The 19,205-nt window shown below is 38.4% G+C and overlaps 1 protein-coding gene across 1 annotated transcript in view; it reads right to left on the bottom strand.

Moving 5' to 3' along the window:
- Window positions 1–6,348: 6,348 nt before the first annotated feature.
- Window positions 6,349–19,205, bottom strand: part of ngfrb (nerve growth factor receptor b) — a 39,775-nt gene continuing 26,918 nt past the window's right edge. Inside the window, exons 4-6 of the mRNA XM_084937731.1 lie at window positions 15,970–16,201; window positions 12,864–13,024; window positions 6,349–10,948 (exon numbers count right to left, since the gene is read on the bottom strand). Coding sequence (XP_084793857.1) covers window positions 10,605–10,948; window positions 12,864–13,024; window positions 15,970–16,201 — 737 coding nt within the window. The 3' untranslated portion in view covers window positions 6,349–10,604. The remainder of the gene's footprint in view (window positions 10,949–12,863; window positions 13,025–15,969; window positions 16,202–19,205) is intronic.

Below are 19,205 nucleotides of genomic sequence, written 5' to 3'. Positions count from 1 at the left end.
GTCTGTCTCTTTAGCAGTAATTGGCTGTTTGGCTAGCTGCACTCAAACAGGAAAATCCAACTGTTAGCGCTTAATGAGGACTCTGTGAAGGAGAGCCTGCTTGAGTCACCAGGCCAACAAGCTGGATTGCACCAAACCAGCGTTTCCTCACCATGCTGGGTGTATGGGATGGCAATCACTTGCAAAGCAGGTGTTTGCATAATGCAATCAGAGCTATTTTATGTAATAAAATATTTTCTCTTTTCCCAACAACCAAACAGCTCACAAGATCACAGGTTACACCACACCAAAAATATAAATATATATATAAGATATATAATGTATATAAGATATATAATATATATATATCTTACTGAACACAAGTGGAAATCCTAACATCCATCAGCTTGTCCACAGGGGACACCCCCCCCCCCCCCCCCCCCAAAAAAAAAAACAAAAAAAACCAAAACCACCCCATGTTACACTCTAATTCACTTATATTTGGTCTTCACTTGTCCTCACTTCTAATATCAAGTAATCCAGTCAGTGAGATGATGTGAGGAAAAAAAGGTCTCCAAAACATGTCATCTCTTCCTCGGAGCCGCTGTCTTGTCAAATCATCATAAATTGCCAGATCTGCATACATGTGTCACAAAGTGACCAATATATTGTGATTGTGGCTCAAAGAGTTCGCAGTTCGTCTTGTAATCGGAAGGTTGCCGGTTCGAGCCCCGGCTTGGACAGTCTCGGTCATTGTGTCCTTGGGCAAGACACCTTCGCCTACTGGTGATGGCCAGAGGGGCCGATGGTGCGATATGGCAGCCTCGCTTCTGTCAGTCTGCCCCTGGGCAGCTGTGGCTACAAATGTAGCTTGCCTTCACCAGTGTGTGAATGTGAGAGTGAGTGAATAGTGGAATTGTAAAGCGCTTTGAGGTTTCTTGAATAAGTGCTATATAAATGCAATCCATTATTATAACCAATCACATGACGTCACGTTCTGACTAAAGATGCTTTTATAACTTAAACTTTAAGGACTTATTTCTTAAATCCAGCTTCACAGACACTTACATCTGTTTCAGTTTTTGAGAGCAGGGCTCTGTGATGTAATTTAGCCTTTATATGTGTAGCGTTTCATTTCCCCTTTAACCTGCCAGTTTAATAAGACATTTTGTTGCGGTGCACTTTGGTTTATCTTCCTCATAAAAAACTAAATGTTTTGGTAAGATCAGAGGAAATAAAACGATTCAAAACCATTTGAGCTGTTACGAGTATTGCATCTGAAACCCACCTTGTCCATCCTTTCATGTAATATTTACAAAACACTACACGAGCTCAAACAGACCCTCAAGTTCACGCCTATTCGTATCTAAAAAAAGAAAGACAAAACCCCACTCCACTTCGATTTCCATGTCAAGACATTAACCTTTGACCTCAGAGTAGATCAGTCACCTCCCTTCTGCTGTTCCACCCAGTACAAGCGTTTTGTTACTTTCAAAGCTGCACCTTGTGTTTGATCTCCTGTTACAGTCGACTGTGACCAAAGAGAACACGTGTGCACTCATCTGGAGAAATCTGCGGAGCCGCTACAGTCAGCCGTTATATCATCACTCGTGTCTTCAGAATTCCTCAGTGAGATGCTCTTCACTCTGTCATAAAGATGAAAATGCTTTTGACCCTTGACCTCACCTCATAAATTGACCTCACCTCAGTAGCTGCTTTTTCTGTTTTTTTTCCAGAGAGCACTGCACGAAGATGTAAGAGGCACACGAAGCATAGAGGTTACAAGATTGGGGTCAAGTATTTTCGGCAGTCTAGTATATCTGTGTAAAACCAATGAAACTGATTGTGAATTTTCCAGGCCTTATGGTGTAGTTACTGTATTAACACTCAGACATAATACAAACTGAGAGGCAGCACAGTGAACAGCCATATTCATGCTGAGCAAGTCCCAGAAGCAGCTGGTAGTTAAATATTGCTCACAGTGTTTTATGAAAAGGTTAAGCATTCACTGTGTAAATATGTCTTTTTATTTTACCAACCATATTTTTTAATGAGTGAAACTGTTTCAGCAGAAAGTATTAATCGTCGACTTCTATAAACTTTTTTTAATAGCAAGTCATAGTTTTAGTTTATGGTATTAATCATTAACATTTTATTTCAAGTGTATACTTCCCAGCCTATTTCTTGTGTGGATTTTTCTTTTCCTGTTTCTTCCTATTTCGCTCAATTTGTACTCCTTTCCTTATTTTAAACATTGCATTTCTTGGGCATAATTGATTTTATTCCTGTTTTTGTCTGTTTTGCCACCTTTTTTATTTCCTGCTGAGGTCGTTTCACCCATAGACAGGATAAAAGATGGATGTCGCCATTGGGTTGGGAAAGTGAAGCTGGGGGTCAGTACCTGTGGTTGCAAAAAGACTTCTGGTCTAATAGAGGCATCGCATGCGCATATTGCTCAAGAGTTGTTTGCCATATGTTTGTATATGTGATGCAAGAACTGGTCTGGAGGAAAAATATGTACTCCCCGACTGGTTGGTGGGTGGTTCCTGGAGGTTGCATGTAGTTTGTATTTTTACTGTTGCTTGGAGAGTAATTGCCAAGTGTTTGTAGACAATAAGTGTCTTTCATCCAAATTATGCACAACCACTGGTGATTTGCTTGCAACCAGACCAATCAGAAGGTTTCCATCAAGTGGTTGGAAAACACATATTTTTCCCAAGTGACCAATGGTAAGGTTTTCTTTCTACTTAAAAGAAGAAATTAATAATGGATTGCATTTATAAAGCGCTTTTCGGGGCCCTCAAAGCACTTTAAAATTCCACTATTCATTCACTCTCACATTCACACACTGGTGGAGACAAGCTACAGTTGTAGCCACAGCTACCCTGGGGCAGACTGACAGAAGCGAGGCTGCCATATCGCGCCATCGGCCCTTCTGCCCATCACCAGTAGGCGGCAGGTGAAGTGTCTTGCCCAAGGTCACAATGACCGAGACTGTCCGAGCCGGGGCTCGAACCGGCAACCTTCCGGTTACAAGAACTGCCAACTCTTTGAGCCATGTCATCTGAAACTCGATGAAAAGAAAATAAAGTTTTTAAGTAAATTAAATGACTATAATTTATCTTTTTTTCTCTTCTCTATTTTCCATCTTACTTCCACTGAGATGTGGCATATGGTTCTTCAGCTATTACTATTTGTCATGCTTTTATTTATTTTCATTGCAAAGGTTTCAGAGGCTCACATTTCCGGCCTATCCTAAGGGAGTCCTGTTTCCACATTCTCAATTTTTTCCAGAAGTGATTTGTAGAGTAAATAAGCATGTTATTCTGAGAGCAGCCATATAGCTGTCATTAACATGCTATAAATTAGCCCAGTTACCAGTACAGCAAGGAGATATATAGCGTGGAAATCATTACTTTCTTACTGTTCCCACTCTTTAATTCAATTATTAGTACTCTGTGTTTGCTAATTCTTGTAAGTCAGTTATAAGCGTGTATTTTTGATTAATCTTTTTAACATATCCCCCGAAGAAGGTATAGAAAACAGCTTTGTCATTTAGATTTTTTTTACCCAGGCATAATATAGATTTTTGTTTATTAAATGCTCAGAAACATATGACACAGACATTACTAAATATCACTGATCAACCTCAGTTTGGGAAGTCATTTCTCTTCTTGATCTTTTTCCTTCTATTTTTTTCTCAGCATCTGATTGTGTACTTGATGATATTAAACATGCACATACCCATAAACACTTGTAAGTAGGGGGATCTCTGCAGAGTCAAGAGTTGCTCACTGAGAACAGATTTTTTTGTCCACTAAGCATGCAGCCCAAATTCAAGCAGTCACCAAAACACAACATGCTTATCCCCTTTCACCACCACATGTCACATTTGTACACATGGTTCTCTTCACACATGGAGCATTCCTAACGACTCACTGGAGGTTAGCAGCAGTTAGACGGCAATGTGTTTTCCATTTGAACCACGGTTCACTTAGAAACTGATACTGGGTGATGTCTCAGAACCTGCCCATGCCCCTTGTGATCTGAATAAGAAGAAACAGATTAAACTGGAAGGAACAAATACAAAGATTAAAGACTATTACATTCAATGTTGATTGGATAGGAAATATCAGGGAGCAGGTTTGTCTTTTCTGATGTATGTAATATACATAGAATATAAGTAGTGCAGTTTTTTTTACATTTAAATTCTTTGTTATTTATTATATGTTATATTAGATACATTACTGCTGCTTTTCTATGACTCTCTCTGCATTCATGTTTGAAATGATTTCACAATACGCTTTGGTCTAAGAAGTGCCGCCTGATCAGTTTTGTGGCATTTCGCTAAATTAACACAAGATTCTTTCCACTGAAGAAATAATCATTTAACATCAATAATCAATCAACATTCAATCAATGGCCTGGTTCCTAATGCCCATAGCATAACATTGGTCTTAGCATGTTTGACAGATGATGTGATATTTGTCAGATCACAAGGTGTTTATTTACTTTTCCATACTTTTCCCTTTCAATTATTCTGATGTAAGTTAATCTTGGCTTCATCTGTGAAAATATTTTTTTCAGAACTGGGTAGGTTATTTTAGATGTTTTCTGGCAAACCAGTGGTTTGTTGTCAGTATTTGGTGACCTTCTTGACGACCTTCTGCAATCACTTGATTGCAGACTTCAGCACTGATACACCCACCTCCTTCAGTATATCCTTGACTTTGTTAGATGGTGAGAAGTTGTTCTTAACTATGGAGATAATTTTGTGAAAATGCACTTTAGTTTTCATCTGTGGTCCTCCAGACCAATTAGTCCAGCTGAGTTGGTCAGGGCAATCATTCTTTTTAAGAATGTACCACGGTATTGATTTGTCCATTCGTAAAGTTGACCTAACTCTGATTAAAATTTTAATCTCTATCATAGGTTTATTTGGGGCTTTCAGCCTATTGATGGCCTCCTTCAATTTCACAGATATTTCTTCAGACCCTATAGTGAGAGTTCTAGTGGAAAGCAGTCAAGTTCAACACTTGCAATCGAGTCCAGATCTTTTATCAGATTAATTTGTCATGAAACAACAATGGCCTCATCTCATGAAACTGCTTATCAGTCTATTGTTCACTTACTTTTGTGTGTCTGAAAATGAGTTAAAGCTGAGTCTGTGCCTCAATTGCATGATGATTGTTTGATTTGAAATCCACTGTGATGGTGTACAGTATAGAGGCAAAACTATCAACTGTATCTTTGTCCAAATACTTTCAGAACTGATTTAATTCGTCACATATACTATGTATAGGATTATTCTTAACAACTCACAATTCTACCTCAAAAAATCCTGTGGCGTTGCAACATCTGTGCATCTCTACACATAACCAGGTGTTCAAACAGCTTTTCATACAGTGCAGAAATGATGCATATGCCCATGTATCATTGTGTATATAGTAATATGTCACTGTAGATTTAGCTGCATTTTTCATTTTGTTCTATTTATTATATCAGATAGCTATCACGCCTGTTATGTTCTGTTCTGTTATAGTCTATAGAAATCTAATAGATGTTTTCCAACACATACAATGCATGAATTCCAACAAAAACAATTCATTTTAACCATAAGCTACACTAATCCATCACAATATTTTCACACTTGTAACACTACCACTGAGTTAAGTCCATAGTGGCATAAAGTCAGTGAGAACCAGTGTACTAGCATGTGTCGTTTCATGCACCATTATTCTGTTGTATCACTCACCAGTAAGTCCAGTTGTGTTGACAGGCTGACGGTTTCTATTATGATAGTACCACGTTACCATTTCTGCACTGACCACACACAACCCTCATAATTCATGCTGTCAGTTTGATGAAGGAACTAGTGCAGACTTTGTTTGCCCCCTTTTTAGTCCCCTCTGAGCACTTATTGCTCATTGTGCTGAAACTGTTAAAGCCTCCAGCAATCAGTCTGTCTCATTTGGCTTGAGTTACATATCAGAAGGACGTGGCACTGGAGAAAAAATGCACAGGCCTTCTCCTTGGGACAAAATGCAAAACAATACATTGCTTTTCCAAGATCTAACCATTCTAAAATCGTTAAGATACATAAATATGAGCACTAAAGTCTAAAAAGTATTACCAAAAGCTTTAAGTACTATACTGTTTGCTCATGCAAATTTAAAGACAGAGAAAAATAGAAAGTAGACTATGCCACTTAAAAGCATATTTATGAAATTATCAACCCATATGATTAAATAAATACAAAAAATAATAATTGTCCTATATATTCAGATAATTATTTATTTAATTGAGTACATCTAATTTCTAATGTGCATATTTGTGTTTGTGTGTTGTTGGATCAATACAGAAGATGAGTGCCTTTAAAAGCTTTATTATTGGTTTTACTGCTTGTCTGCAGTAGGTTTTTAGCAAATTCACATTAAGTACAGAGCAGTATATGTATTCGTATACAAGGAACAGTGATTTTCAGATGTGTACAGCTCAGTCCTGGTTCTGCTATGAGTCACTATGAGCTACATTACCAGGGATTTACCCTCAAAAGAAAGCCTTTTACGCACAACCCTCATTTCATGGTTACTTTTAGCCCTCAGAATCAACAAATATTATTCAGGGAAAAGCATCCATATTCAATTGTAGCTTCTGATAGAAGGACACACATACATTTTATTGTGTTTACCATCCTTTGGTACAATGAAGAAAGAGCTTTCAAGGAAGGTCATTCTATTGTGGTGGATATCATTGAGCAAAACTATTAAACCAAAAACAATCCCCTTAAGCATCATAAAACCAAAGCAGAGAAGAGGCCCTACAGTTTTTCAAGTGCTCTGGTTCCTGCAGTTTCCAAGAAGAAAAATACTTAATTTACCAGAGCAAAGTTTATATTGACAGTTTCGTGTGAAACATTTTGTTACTGGTCAGGAAAGCTTGTAAAGTTTTAGGCAAAGAGCTTTAACTCTCACATTAGTAAATGAGCTGGTGCAAATTTTTAAGACATTCAAGACAAATGAGGCTTAAATCACTCTATCAGCCTAGTTCCCCCCTTGAAAGATGTGCCTTTATGATATATAACCTATGCAGTGCAATAGTATATCATATATACACATGTAATAGTATTTATGAATATTGGTACAACTATCGGTTAGTGGTTAATATAACAGATTATTAACCGATTATATATAACTGATAATTACATATAATCGATTAAAGACTTATTTAGGAAGAATGGTTTTTAATTAAATAATCCGTTAAATGTTTTAGGAAGGCAAAATACTCTCATCTTTTTACAGCTAGCAGACAGCTGATTTAGCTTAGCAGGCAGCTAGCTTAGCTCACAAGTATAATCAATAACAAAAAAAGTACCCTAGATTACCATTAGCCACGTTTATTTTTCTAGACAGTATTTCAACTACACTTTGTTCAATTTGCAGAAAGGCCTAAAGTTAAACAAACAAACATGCAGCTTATGTAAAATTTAAAACCATCAATAGGAATGTGTAGACGCAGACGTGGACGTTTTCCCGCCACTGATGTTTTTTTTCCTTTTGTAGGTATGTGTACAGCTATATTGTATATCATGTGACATTGTTTGACTTTGTATTTGTTGCATTTTAATGTGTTCACTGTATGTGGTGGATACCTTGGCTGCCAGTCTAAGAACCAGTGGCTTAGCATGAACTGGAACAGCTAGCTTGTTTTGCATTTCTCTCTTTCTATTTCCATTGAATTGAAAACACGAAAAGTTTGTTTCTAAATGTGTGATAGAAATTGAAGGAGCTTGGCTTGACTGGTCTAGTTCTGTCTAAAGATAATAGCTGAAGCGGTATGGTGCACAACCTCCTGCAACAATGAATGTAGTTATTTTTAGGTTTTCCCAGAGGCAATACTTGTTCCAGTCTTTGTAGCTTCATTTATTACATTCCATATAGTAACACCCATTGTATTGCTCATGGCATCTAATTCTTAGCAAGAAAGGGGATAAAAATGTTATATCATTGTTTCGTTTTAGTATTGTTTCTTTAGTGTCCCTAAAATCTAATCTTTTGAATGATATTGCAGCTTATTATTTTAATTATGCTTTAACCTAAGGGTTACTTGGCTGGGTGTCTAACTGGAGCATTAGAATCTGTTTAATCCTGAACCATATGAAATGTAGATTGAATTTAGTCTTTTTCTTTATGTTAGTAGAACTGAATAATTTGTTAACTGCCTTAATGAGGCGTGGCTGTTCTTTTGTTCCTTTTGTCAACAGCCCTAGAATTGTAATATAGTCCTGTTCACATACAAGTATTATACAGTGGCCACTTCCAGGCTTTAACTAAGATAAAATGTAGAAAAAGACAAATTATTTACAATTGAAATCAATAAAAATAATATTTACAAGTTACAAAAAAATACAGTATAGCTAAAAGCAAAAATCACATTAGCCGCCTGGACTAATAATTACACATTTAAGTGCTACAATCTATAGGACAAAAACAGAAATATAATACCATGTACAGTTGTTATTTGAGAATTAAATACAACAACCCTTACAGAGTAATGAGAATACCTTCATTTAAAGTAACACTACAGCATGAAGCTCAGTATGCTAGCGATTAGTGACAATCTGTACTCAGTAGCAACTGAGGTTGGTGAGGACGAGGATTTTATGTAGCAAGCTAATTAATCCTTCAAAAATTTTCCAATGAAAAAAAATCCAAAGAGTTGAAGCTTTAAATGTCAACATAAACACAAAATTTAATATGTTTTGATAAATCCTAACCAAGCTGGCAGAACCAAACACAATACAGAGAGCACATAATGCACTGAAGAGATGAATGCATGCTTACAATTAAACAGTCTAATTAATGCAACTGCCGATTCCTGGGTTTCCCCTTTACATTTAAGTAATCCAAAACTTTTCCACTTGCCCTTGTCTGAATTCATCCCACATCCTTCAACTTGTGTCTCCACTGACTTGCCTTTTATCTGGAGGTCATTGTTCCCAAACAAAGAAGAAACTAGACACCCCTCTTCTTTTTTTCTTTCTCTGTCTTATTAGTCTGTTTGAAGGATTGTCAGTCGCAAGAATCATTGCTCTGGATAAACACAGTCTCCTTTGTGTTTTTGTTAGTTGTAGGGTGCTATAACAAATCAAATATTCATGTAATATCACAGTTAAATGAGACACCCTGAGAAATTAAGAGAAAAAATTGAAAATCCTGTCATTTTTCTTTTGCTTCCTAATCATTTACAGCAGTTTATTTACCGGATAACTGGCTGACAATGAGTTGCTACTTTGTGCATGCTGTTTACTGTTAATGTAGTATTTCATTATCTACAGCGCAAATTACAAATCATATAATTGTTAACATAATTAGGCACACAGATATCTAATATTGGCTACTATTAATGACAACAAACAGTATATGGTCCCTTTGTCACACTGTTCCATACCATATATGGCAGGATCTGATCATTTCTGTGTCCTGTACTATGAAAAAGACTGTAAATGCATACATGAGCTAACTGTGTATGCGTTTGTGTGTGTATATGTACACTACATGCATGCAAACCTAGATACTGTATTTGGGTATCTATTTCAAGTATGTCTATATCTGGCGTGTGCATTTGCCTGCATATCTACATATTGTATACATGGTTGTTACTTGTGTTTTGAATTCCACGTCTTTCCCTTTTCTGGGTCAGCATGGAGTCTGTCTCTGAGTTTCTGTTATGTAGACAGGTCTGAGCACACAGGCTGGAGTCACGTTGCCTCCATCAGTGACCTGGCCCCACAGTCAGCCTGGCTGGCAAAGTCCAGGCAGTTAGCACTTGCTGGGGGGAAAAAGGAGTCCAGAAGCCGATTAAGATGAAGCTGACACTGAGATAAACGCTACTGCTCCATCTCTTAGATCTAATACAAATATTTAAAAGGACGGTAAAAGTTGTTTTTTTTTTCCTTCCTTTTTTTTGGAAAGAGAACAAGTTCATTTAAAATGTGTCCAAACCTCACTTCCTCAGGTTGTCACATTTGCAAAGATCCAGACATTCAGTGGTATGCAGGCCTCGTCCAGTAGGAGTAACAGGTTCAAGCCATTTGTCAACTTAAATTTAAACAGTGTACTTAAACATGGCATTAAAACAATATAACTTGTGAGTTAGTGTCTCAGGAAAATCTTTGGTAGCAGAGATGGGAAAGTACAACACAGACTTATGAAAGGGTAGCAATGGCTGGATGAAGATAATATTAAAGATGCAGAGGACCAAACTGGAGAAAGAATAAGAGTCAAGATTTAAAAACACCTTAACTTCAGGCAGGTAGATATCCAGTGGAGTAATTACAAACATTTGTTTTTTAAGCTTCTTTCTTTGCAAATTTGCTGTATATTTTGTGGATAAATGCAGATTTGGTTTCACATAGCGATATCTATCTGTCAGTGTTTGTCTGATTCCCTGTATTATCCCTTAATTTGACATGATTTTTCAGGATTCACAGCACTGGATCATCACTGTGATTGGTAGCTTCATAAGTGAATATAGCATAGAGGAATAGGAGGCCACAGAGGAATATTTTAAGGTTCAGGTGTTAACATGTGAAATCACTGTTGAGCTTTAAAAATAAACAAAAATCACACTACAGAAGTGGCTGTTGTTTTAGCGGCACTTGGGCTGAGCACCAGGCTCTGAGCGACGTCTTCACGATTGATTTTGCGCAGCGCCGTGCACAGAGCTTCGATGCTGGCACAGTCCTTTCCCGCCCAGTCAGACAGGAGGGCGCAGACCGGATGCTCTTCCTGCTGGAAGGTCGCGATCCGCTCCTCCTCGTATCCGAGAAGAGCCGCCAAGCTGCTCCAGTCGCTGTCGTGCATGTGGTCGCAGTCTTCTCCGTCCGCAGCCCTAAACAGCAGCTTCTCCACTTTCTCTCTGGTGTGGAGGGGAAGAAGCAAACAAGGCTCTTCATCGATGTTGACGACTGCAAAAGGAAAAAAACAAACACAATTATGCATTTTTATTTAAGTTTAAGCACATAGATAACAGCATAATATCTTATTGAACAAAGAAAATATTTTATTCACTTGATGTGATCCACAGAGCGATGGCAGCTGTGCACAAATAACTACAGGACTGTGAGTCATCATTACTAATCGGATTACTTTCTAAATATAGTTTTTATGCAGACAGTACATTCTTTGTCAATATCAGTGTCAAACAACAAGCTCTGATTCACTTTTAATGGCCATTAAATGAAGAAAATGCTTCTTGTTCCCAACTTATTCACCTTGCTCTGACAGATCATGGTTTTAGGACTCATCACTTTGTCCTGTGCAATAATAACTCTGTCAGCAAGGGACTTCACTCTTTAATATTTATAAAAGTGGTCTGTATATTTCAGATGGCTTTTGCGGTTTAAGTAAATTCATTGCCCTACAATATCTCAGGAGTGCCTCATTAATAAAATTCCCAGAGCTTGCCAAACTAAAATGACTTATTTATGGTTTCATGCCTTTACTGGCAGCCAAACTGCAGTTTGTACAGCCAGACTGACATAGTGTATGGTGTTGAATAGAACAGAAAACATTATGATGACACTCTGACATCACTTCATTTTTTTTCTATGAGCTTTTTGTGTAAAATTTCTTATGATTTTGAAAGTTTTGTGAGGCTTTGATGATTTTGATCTTTGAACACCATATGATAATTAGTTCATCCTCATCCGTCAAATCCCTGATTGAAAGAATTATTACTGCACAGGTCCAAGTGATGAGTCCCAAAACCATGACATATAAGAGCAAGGTGAATAAGTTCAGAACAAGAAGCATTTCTTCATTTAATGCCCATTAAAGGTGAATCTGACAAATACTGCACAGTCTGCATACAAACTATAGAAAGCAAACTTTATTTCGAATTTAACCTTGTAATGCGACACATATCATATTTGATACATTAGTTCTTGTGAGGTTCTGAGACCTCTACATCATCAATGTGATATTTCCCCCTCAAAAATGCACAAAAAATGCAAGATTTAGTAATTATAATACAAACAAAAATTCTAAATGATTTTTTTTTTTTTTTATTGTCGGAAGGTTCAATAAACAATCCAGTGTAAAAAAATAAAATAAAATTATTACGGCAATTATCTCATGGTTCTTTACAGGGTCAAAGAAATGTACTCAGAGATATTCCACTTATGAGAATGGGACTAACAGAGTTGATGCCTTCAGCTGTTCACCTCTATGTGATTTAAAAATAGATCACATGGTTTCCTTGGCTGATTTTTAATTAAGCTCTATTTATTTTTTATTTTCATTTAACCTTTATTTGTTCAGGTAATCTCACTGAGACTCAATGTCTCATTTACAAGAGAGACCTGCTTCTAAACTGAATAAGCCTGTGCAGGCTATGGGTGCGCCTTACAAGAAGTGAACATTAACATTTTAAGTAACTGCTTTGCATGAACTACAAGAAAAGAATCCATCATTGGTCCCAATACTACAGATTACACTTTAAGATATCAAATCTACTTCTAATTGTGTTTTTCCAAATATAAACAGGTTTTTCAGGACCTGATCTGCTAAAATAACACTGAAGGTCTGAAGGCTTCATCACTGTTGTAATCCTCTCCTGCCGATTTGCTACAGTAAGTAAGTTTTCCTGAGAGAGGGGAGGGTGGGCCTCTTTTCGTAAGAAACATAAGGTTGACACTGTTTAGGGTGCAGCCTACGGTTTATGTACTTGCCCTGAAACCCAAATTTCTGGTTTGCTGTCCATCAGACTTGTCATATGTTTACACCCAGTTTAAGCACATTAGTTTGATAAATGAGGGCTATCGTGTTTCTCAGCGCTATGACAGCGGCCCCTGTGTCGTTATACTGTGGATGAGTTTTAACCTGTTTGTGCCTGATTCTGGCCCTGCTGCTCCTGCAGACTCTGGCTGTCCACAGAAATGCCGCTGTCACTGTGTAGCTTCTCCCCCTCGGGTGATGGGGTCTGGTTCGGGTTGGGGGTGCAGTTGTTGGCTCCTTGCTTATTCTGCTTGCAGCTGTTCCACCTGTATGTGAACGAATCAGCACAGAGACTCATCATACCAGAACTGTTAACACACAAACCGGTTTCCCCTTTTTAAATTATGTTACGTACACAGCATATAATCAGTGAGCTGCAGCTGGATTATAACTGTATGGGTTCAGTATGAGTATCTTTCACGTACACTGTTAGAGCAGGCCTACTGTGTTGTTGTGTGTCTCCATAAGGCTGCAATATGGGTGTTTTTCTCGTTTACTGGAATTTAGCTCCTTTATTTCTATTGTTATTCGTGTCTTCGCTGGACATAGTGCTTACCAGTCTCATTACCCTTTTAATAAAATCTTATTAATATTATTTTTTTAACCCAAACATTTTCAGCCATTTCTTGGAATGATACCATTTTCAGGTAGCCATTTATTCTACAGTAAATATGAAAGTAAAACATAACAGATCTCATCATAGCACAGATGACTTCTGCACTAACGTCTCACAAGATTTTGAGGAAACTTGACCTTGAGGTCAAGGTCACTGAGATTCAAATTCATCTGAGATTTTCAGTAGATTCTGTAGGCTGAGGGGCACAAAACTACAAACCCATATCAAATTCGATTCCACTTCATCTAACTGTGCACCTTTCAACTGCTTCTAGCATTAACGCTCCCGCTACTTTTAGATCTCTTCCTGGAAGTTGTGTCAAAACGCTGACCGTTCAACATAAATTTTATGGTTGATGTCCAACAAAAGCAAAACAAAAATGCTGTTAGTGTGTTTGAGGCTCACCCTGAAATAGAAGATAATCTAATCCAAGTGGCCATAGCTTCCAAGCACTAGGGATGGGTATCGTTTAGGTTTTATCCGATACCAGTACCAAACCGGTACTTTTGAAACGGTGCCGGTGCTTAAACGGTGCTCAAACCGGTGCTTAAAGAATGAAGAACACCAACTTTGTCCAAAAACCTCTCATGTTTAGCTGTTTTTTTGTAAAAAGATAACAATGTTAGCCTTTTCTGCAGCTATAGGGGATTTATGGCATCACTCTTGGCTGGAAGCAGTGCTTAAATAATGGGGGAAAAAAACACCAACTTTGTCTAAAAACCTCTCATGTTTAGCTGTTTCCCACTTTTTCTTTGGTCATTTTAGCTTTTTTGGCCAGGGTGAAGGGAGCATCTGCCATCAAACAAGAAGACAGCCGCTATAACTACGACGGTGTTTGCTAGTTCACCTTACATGCATTAATTTAATAAGGTGGTTAGCCTACTCAACGTAAATTACACACGAACAACATTAAGCTACTGACCCAGAGAAGCACGGCTGCTGCTGCTGCCATCACCATCCGTCATCATTTCTGCTACACTGGCAGGGCTAGGGGACAGGACTCTCCTCTTCGGGCTTTTGGGGGATGTTGCTAACTCCGGGTCCAATAACAGGCAACCCACCCGCAGTAGATGTGCACAGTGTGAGGTTTCGCAGCAAGCTATCAAATACGGTGCATTTCTCTGATTTAAAAAAAACGCTATGCGTCGCCAGGTGTTTCATCAGATTCGAGGTGTTACCTCCTTTGCACAGTATCACCTTAAAGCACTTGTTGCAGGCTGCTGAGTTTGCATCTTTTGCTGTGAAGTACAGCCAGACTTTTGACCGCTTCGCCTTGGGCGTTTTTAATCTGTAGCTCTGCTCTAAAAGAACGTACGTACCTGGGCCCGCCTACTATCCTTGGGAAGGTAAAATGATTGGCTAGAATCCAAAGTGTATGACATCTCAGGAAAAAAAAAGCACCGAAATGTGCGCTGCTTTTCGGTCTGGTTACTACCATTTATGTCAGAACCGGTGCCTCAGACTAATGCTTTTATTTTTCCTATCAGCTTTTATTCCCAGGTACAGTAAAGTTAGGTTGTCACCGTAGCACACATATGTAGCGAACCAAAAAAAGGACCTGAATAGGTGCGTTCTACATTTCTGCACATATCAGATGATGACAATGCATATAAGTCCTCATTCGCCCCAAACCCAGTAGTGTAACTGAGGTGAATTGAGTGATGCTTTTCTCCTCAAGACTGAGAAGCTGTCTTTTATAACTCAGACTTATATTCCAAAAGGTAAAATTGTGAATGCTTTAAAGCATTTGAGAAAGAAACATGACTTACAAACGCTGCTATCTTCTCTGCGCTAGTTTAAAATAGACTGAAGGAAAGTGAAAAACTGTTCTGTAATTCTTTAATTCTTTTTGGAAAACATGGATGCCTCATCCTCCAGACTAAAGAGGAGAGGGACCATCAGTAGAAAAGTCTGATGGTAAGAGGGCGGCATTCGTGCCTGTGGAACTGGCGACTTACATTATGGAAAGGCACCATCTGTGCTGAAAGGCATATAAATACTTTAGAGCAGCGTATGCTCCCATCCAGATGGCGTCTTTTTCAGGGAAGGTCTTCCATATTTAAGAAACACAATGCTAAACAGCACACGGCATCTATTAAAACAGCATGACTTCATAGTAGAAGAGTCTGAGTGCTGAGCTGGCCTGCCTGCAGTCCAAGCCTTTCACCAACTGAAAACTTAGAGTCTCATGAAGGGAATAAAAAAAATACAACAAAGATAACCCAGGACTGAGCAGATGGAATCTGTATCATACACACATACAAAATTCCTCTCTCAAAAGTCCCACGCATTTACAGACTGATTATAAAAGAAGAGGTGACACCTCTAATTTGAGATCAGAGTTGTAAATCATTGTATTCTGGGTTTGTTTGTTTTTATATTTTACCCAGTGTGCCATATTTTTTGGAATGAGGGTCATAAATGAGCATCAGGTTTTAGTTATGATTTAGGCTTTATGACATTAACAGATGCCAAAATTTGGAGTTTTCTGAAACTCTGCTTTTTTCTTGTAGTTGCAGTTGGTCATCAGGTACCTTGAGATGTCATTTTGCTCAATATGTCTACTTTTCAGTGTGTTTCCTGCTTAGTCCTCACCTCTTGAAGATGATGAAGGCCACTAATCCAACAACAACAGCTGCCAGGATGGAGCAGTAGATGGGGATGAGTTTATCATTCAGACCCTTGTAGAACCGCTGCTGGGAATCACCACTAGTGGTGGTGGTGGTGCTGCTGCTGTCTGTGGGGACCTCTGGTACGGGTTCATCTATTATGAAGTCATCACTGGTACTGGGGGGGAAAGTAAATAGAGACCCTGTGGTGGACGGACCTGTAAAGGACAAATATGCACAGAGAGAAATTCTTGAGTTTTGTGAAGATAGAACAGCAACAGGAAATTAAAACATTCACAGTTTTGTTAAACATTTATTTTTGCCCACTTGGATCATTTAACGTTAAAAAGAGAAAGCTGGCAGTTTTAATACCCAGAAGGCCATCCCTGTGCTGAACGTCAGTCCAGTATTTCCTTTCCTTTAGCTTTGTGATTGTGCTGCAGCTAAAGCTAATTACTTAAGAAATATCAAAGAATATATTTTATTTATGATTGAAATTCATCTAAACTTTTATTGCATGTCTTGCCATTACGGGAACAAAAATCTACTTCATAATATTATATACATATTATTATTATATAATTAATATCATAATATACACATAATCTACACATTATCATGTGCAGTACTGACACAATATCAATGCTTCATTTCAAAAATTATAATGAAAAAATGCAGTTTTTCACTCTTCTGTCCTTCTTTCAGTGTCATGGAATATTTTCATCACATCCTCATGTCTTAGGTTTCTATTTCATATTTGTCACATTTGTCAGAACATCAAACAAATTTTATATTGGATTTAATATTTGATTTTATATCTGACAAAGATAACCCAAGTAAATATAAAACTTATTTTTTAAAATAATGATTTTATCTGTGATGACCAGAGCTTTTGGAAAGCTGGGTTAAGCCACAAACAGCACTGATTACTACCAGACCTGTTGATTCAATAAATCTAAACTCAAGATTAGTTAAGAAACAAAGTCATTGACATCTATCAGTCAGAAAGAGTTACGAAGACATTTCTAAGGCTTTGGGACTCCAGTGAACAACAGTGAGAGCCGTTATACACAAATGTAGAAAAGTTAAAAAACTGGTGAACCTTCCCAGGAGAGACCGGCCTACCAAGACTCATTCAGGAGGTCACAAATAAACCCTGAACAACAGAACTGCAGGCCTCACTTGCCTCAGTTAAGGTCAGAGTTCATGATTCAACAATAAGGGCAGGGATAGCATCATTAGGTAGACTGGTGACCCCATGATTGGAAGGTCAGGGGTTCGAATCCACTGAACGGCTACCCTGAGGTACCCCTGAGCAAGGTATCGTCCCTACACACTGCTCCCAGTGTGCCTGCTTAGTGGCTGCCGACTGCTTCACTGAAGGAATGGGTCAAATGCAGAAAGAGTAATTTCCCCACGGGGATCAATAAAGTATACATTATTATTAAGAAAGAGGCAAAAATGGCATCCATGGGAGAGCTCCAAAGAGGAAACTACTGCTGACCAAAAAGGACACAAAAGCTTGTCTCACATTTGCCTAAAAACTATTTCAATGATCCCCAAACCTTTGGAAAAATATTCTGTGAATGAAAGAAAAGTTGAACATTTTAGAAGACTTGATCCCTGTTACATCTGGTATAAAACTAACATAGCATTTAATAAAAAGAACATCAGAGCAACAGTCAAACATGGTGGTGGTAGTCTGTTGGTCTGAGGCTACTTTTTTGCTTCAGGACCTGCATACTTGCTGTAACAATGAATTCTGCTCTCTACCAAAACATCCTGGATGAGAATGTCCAGCCATCAGTTTATTCCCTGAAACTCAAGCTCACTCGGGTTATGCAGCAGCACAATGATCCAAGAAACATCAGCAGGTTTACCTCAGAGTAGCTCAAAAACAAAATGAAGGTTTTGGAGTGACGTGGTCAAAGTCTGGGCTTAAATCCCGTTGAGATGATCTGGCATGACATTAAACAGCCCATTAATGCTGGAAAACCCTCCGATTAAAACAATTCTCCAAAGTAGAGTGGGCCAAAAATCCTCCACAGTGATGTGAAAGACTCATGGTCAGTCATCACAAATGCTCGATTGAACTTCTCACTGCCAAGGTGTGCACAACCAGTTATTAGGTTTACTTATTTAAATGTGTACTAATACGAAACTACCCCATTTATAAACTGAGAGCTGTTACACAAGGTCTTCTGAGCATTGGCCGCACTTGTAAATTATATCTCAGTAGAAGGACTGGTAAACACATCTGCGGTCTGCTAACACAAGATAGGGCACTTCTTATTTCCAAAAATAGAAATACAACTTTCTGCTTCCTCTATAAAAACTGAGAGGAAATGCAGAGTGAGATTTAAACTCTGAGTTTGTCAAGCAGCAATGCATGACACAAACTCACCTATTCATTCTTGAAATTAAATTATTGATTTAAACAGATTTAACTGTGCTGCAGCTCGGGTCAGTGCACTTTTGCTCAAATCGGAAACGCTAAAAGTGTCCTCACAACATAAATGAATTTCAAGAATTAACTTCATTTCTAATGAAATCAAATCAAAGGATTTTGTTATTTGGAAAAGAAAAACAGCAGCAAACACATCCAGACCAAGGTTGTTTTTTTCATAAATAGTAGCAGTTTGTTTGATACTCCACGGAGTAGGACATTCCCAGCACAGCAATATGACCGGAAAATGGTTTGCAAAGTTTAAATATAGCTACAGATACAAGTGGTAACTTGGCAGATCACATATTTCCGTGTTACTTTTACTGTTTTGCCTCTTTTCACCACAGCAAGTGTAACAATAAATACTTATTATGCTGACAAACACAACAAGCACTCCCACAACACTTGGTCATACCCCATCCTCCACCCTCCCCTCTCCCCAGGGAGCCATTAACGATGGTAAGAGCAAGTTGGTCCATCCAGTCCTGCCCACATTCCTCCAACCATTAGCAGACACATTCGCTCCTCGCCGCGGATGCGGAAACCTATCCTCGCCTGTCACTTACTTACAGTTACTCACAGCATGGACAGGAAATCAGGCTGTTGGTTTCAGAGGGCTCTAAATACCTCAGGAGAGCCGCTGAGTGCAAGGCATCCATTTTTTACTAATGAGGCGAAAACATTTTTAATGAGAGCTAACTTAGATCGATGTGCTGAGCTGCTGCGGGGATTTTAGCTGAAGGAAATTTGAGGAAGCACTTTACGGTAACAACAAT

Source organism: Perissodus microlepis, chromosome 8 (assembly GCF_051167445.1).
Source record: "Perissodus microlepis isolate ML-2025 ecotype Zambia chromosome 8, ASM5116744v1, whole genome shotgun sequence".
Classification (NCBI taxonomy): domain Eukaryota; kingdom Metazoa; phylum Chordata; class Actinopteri; order Cichliformes; family Cichlidae; genus Perissodus; species Perissodus microlepis.
This window is presented reverse-complemented; position numbering and strand designations above follow the sequence as displayed.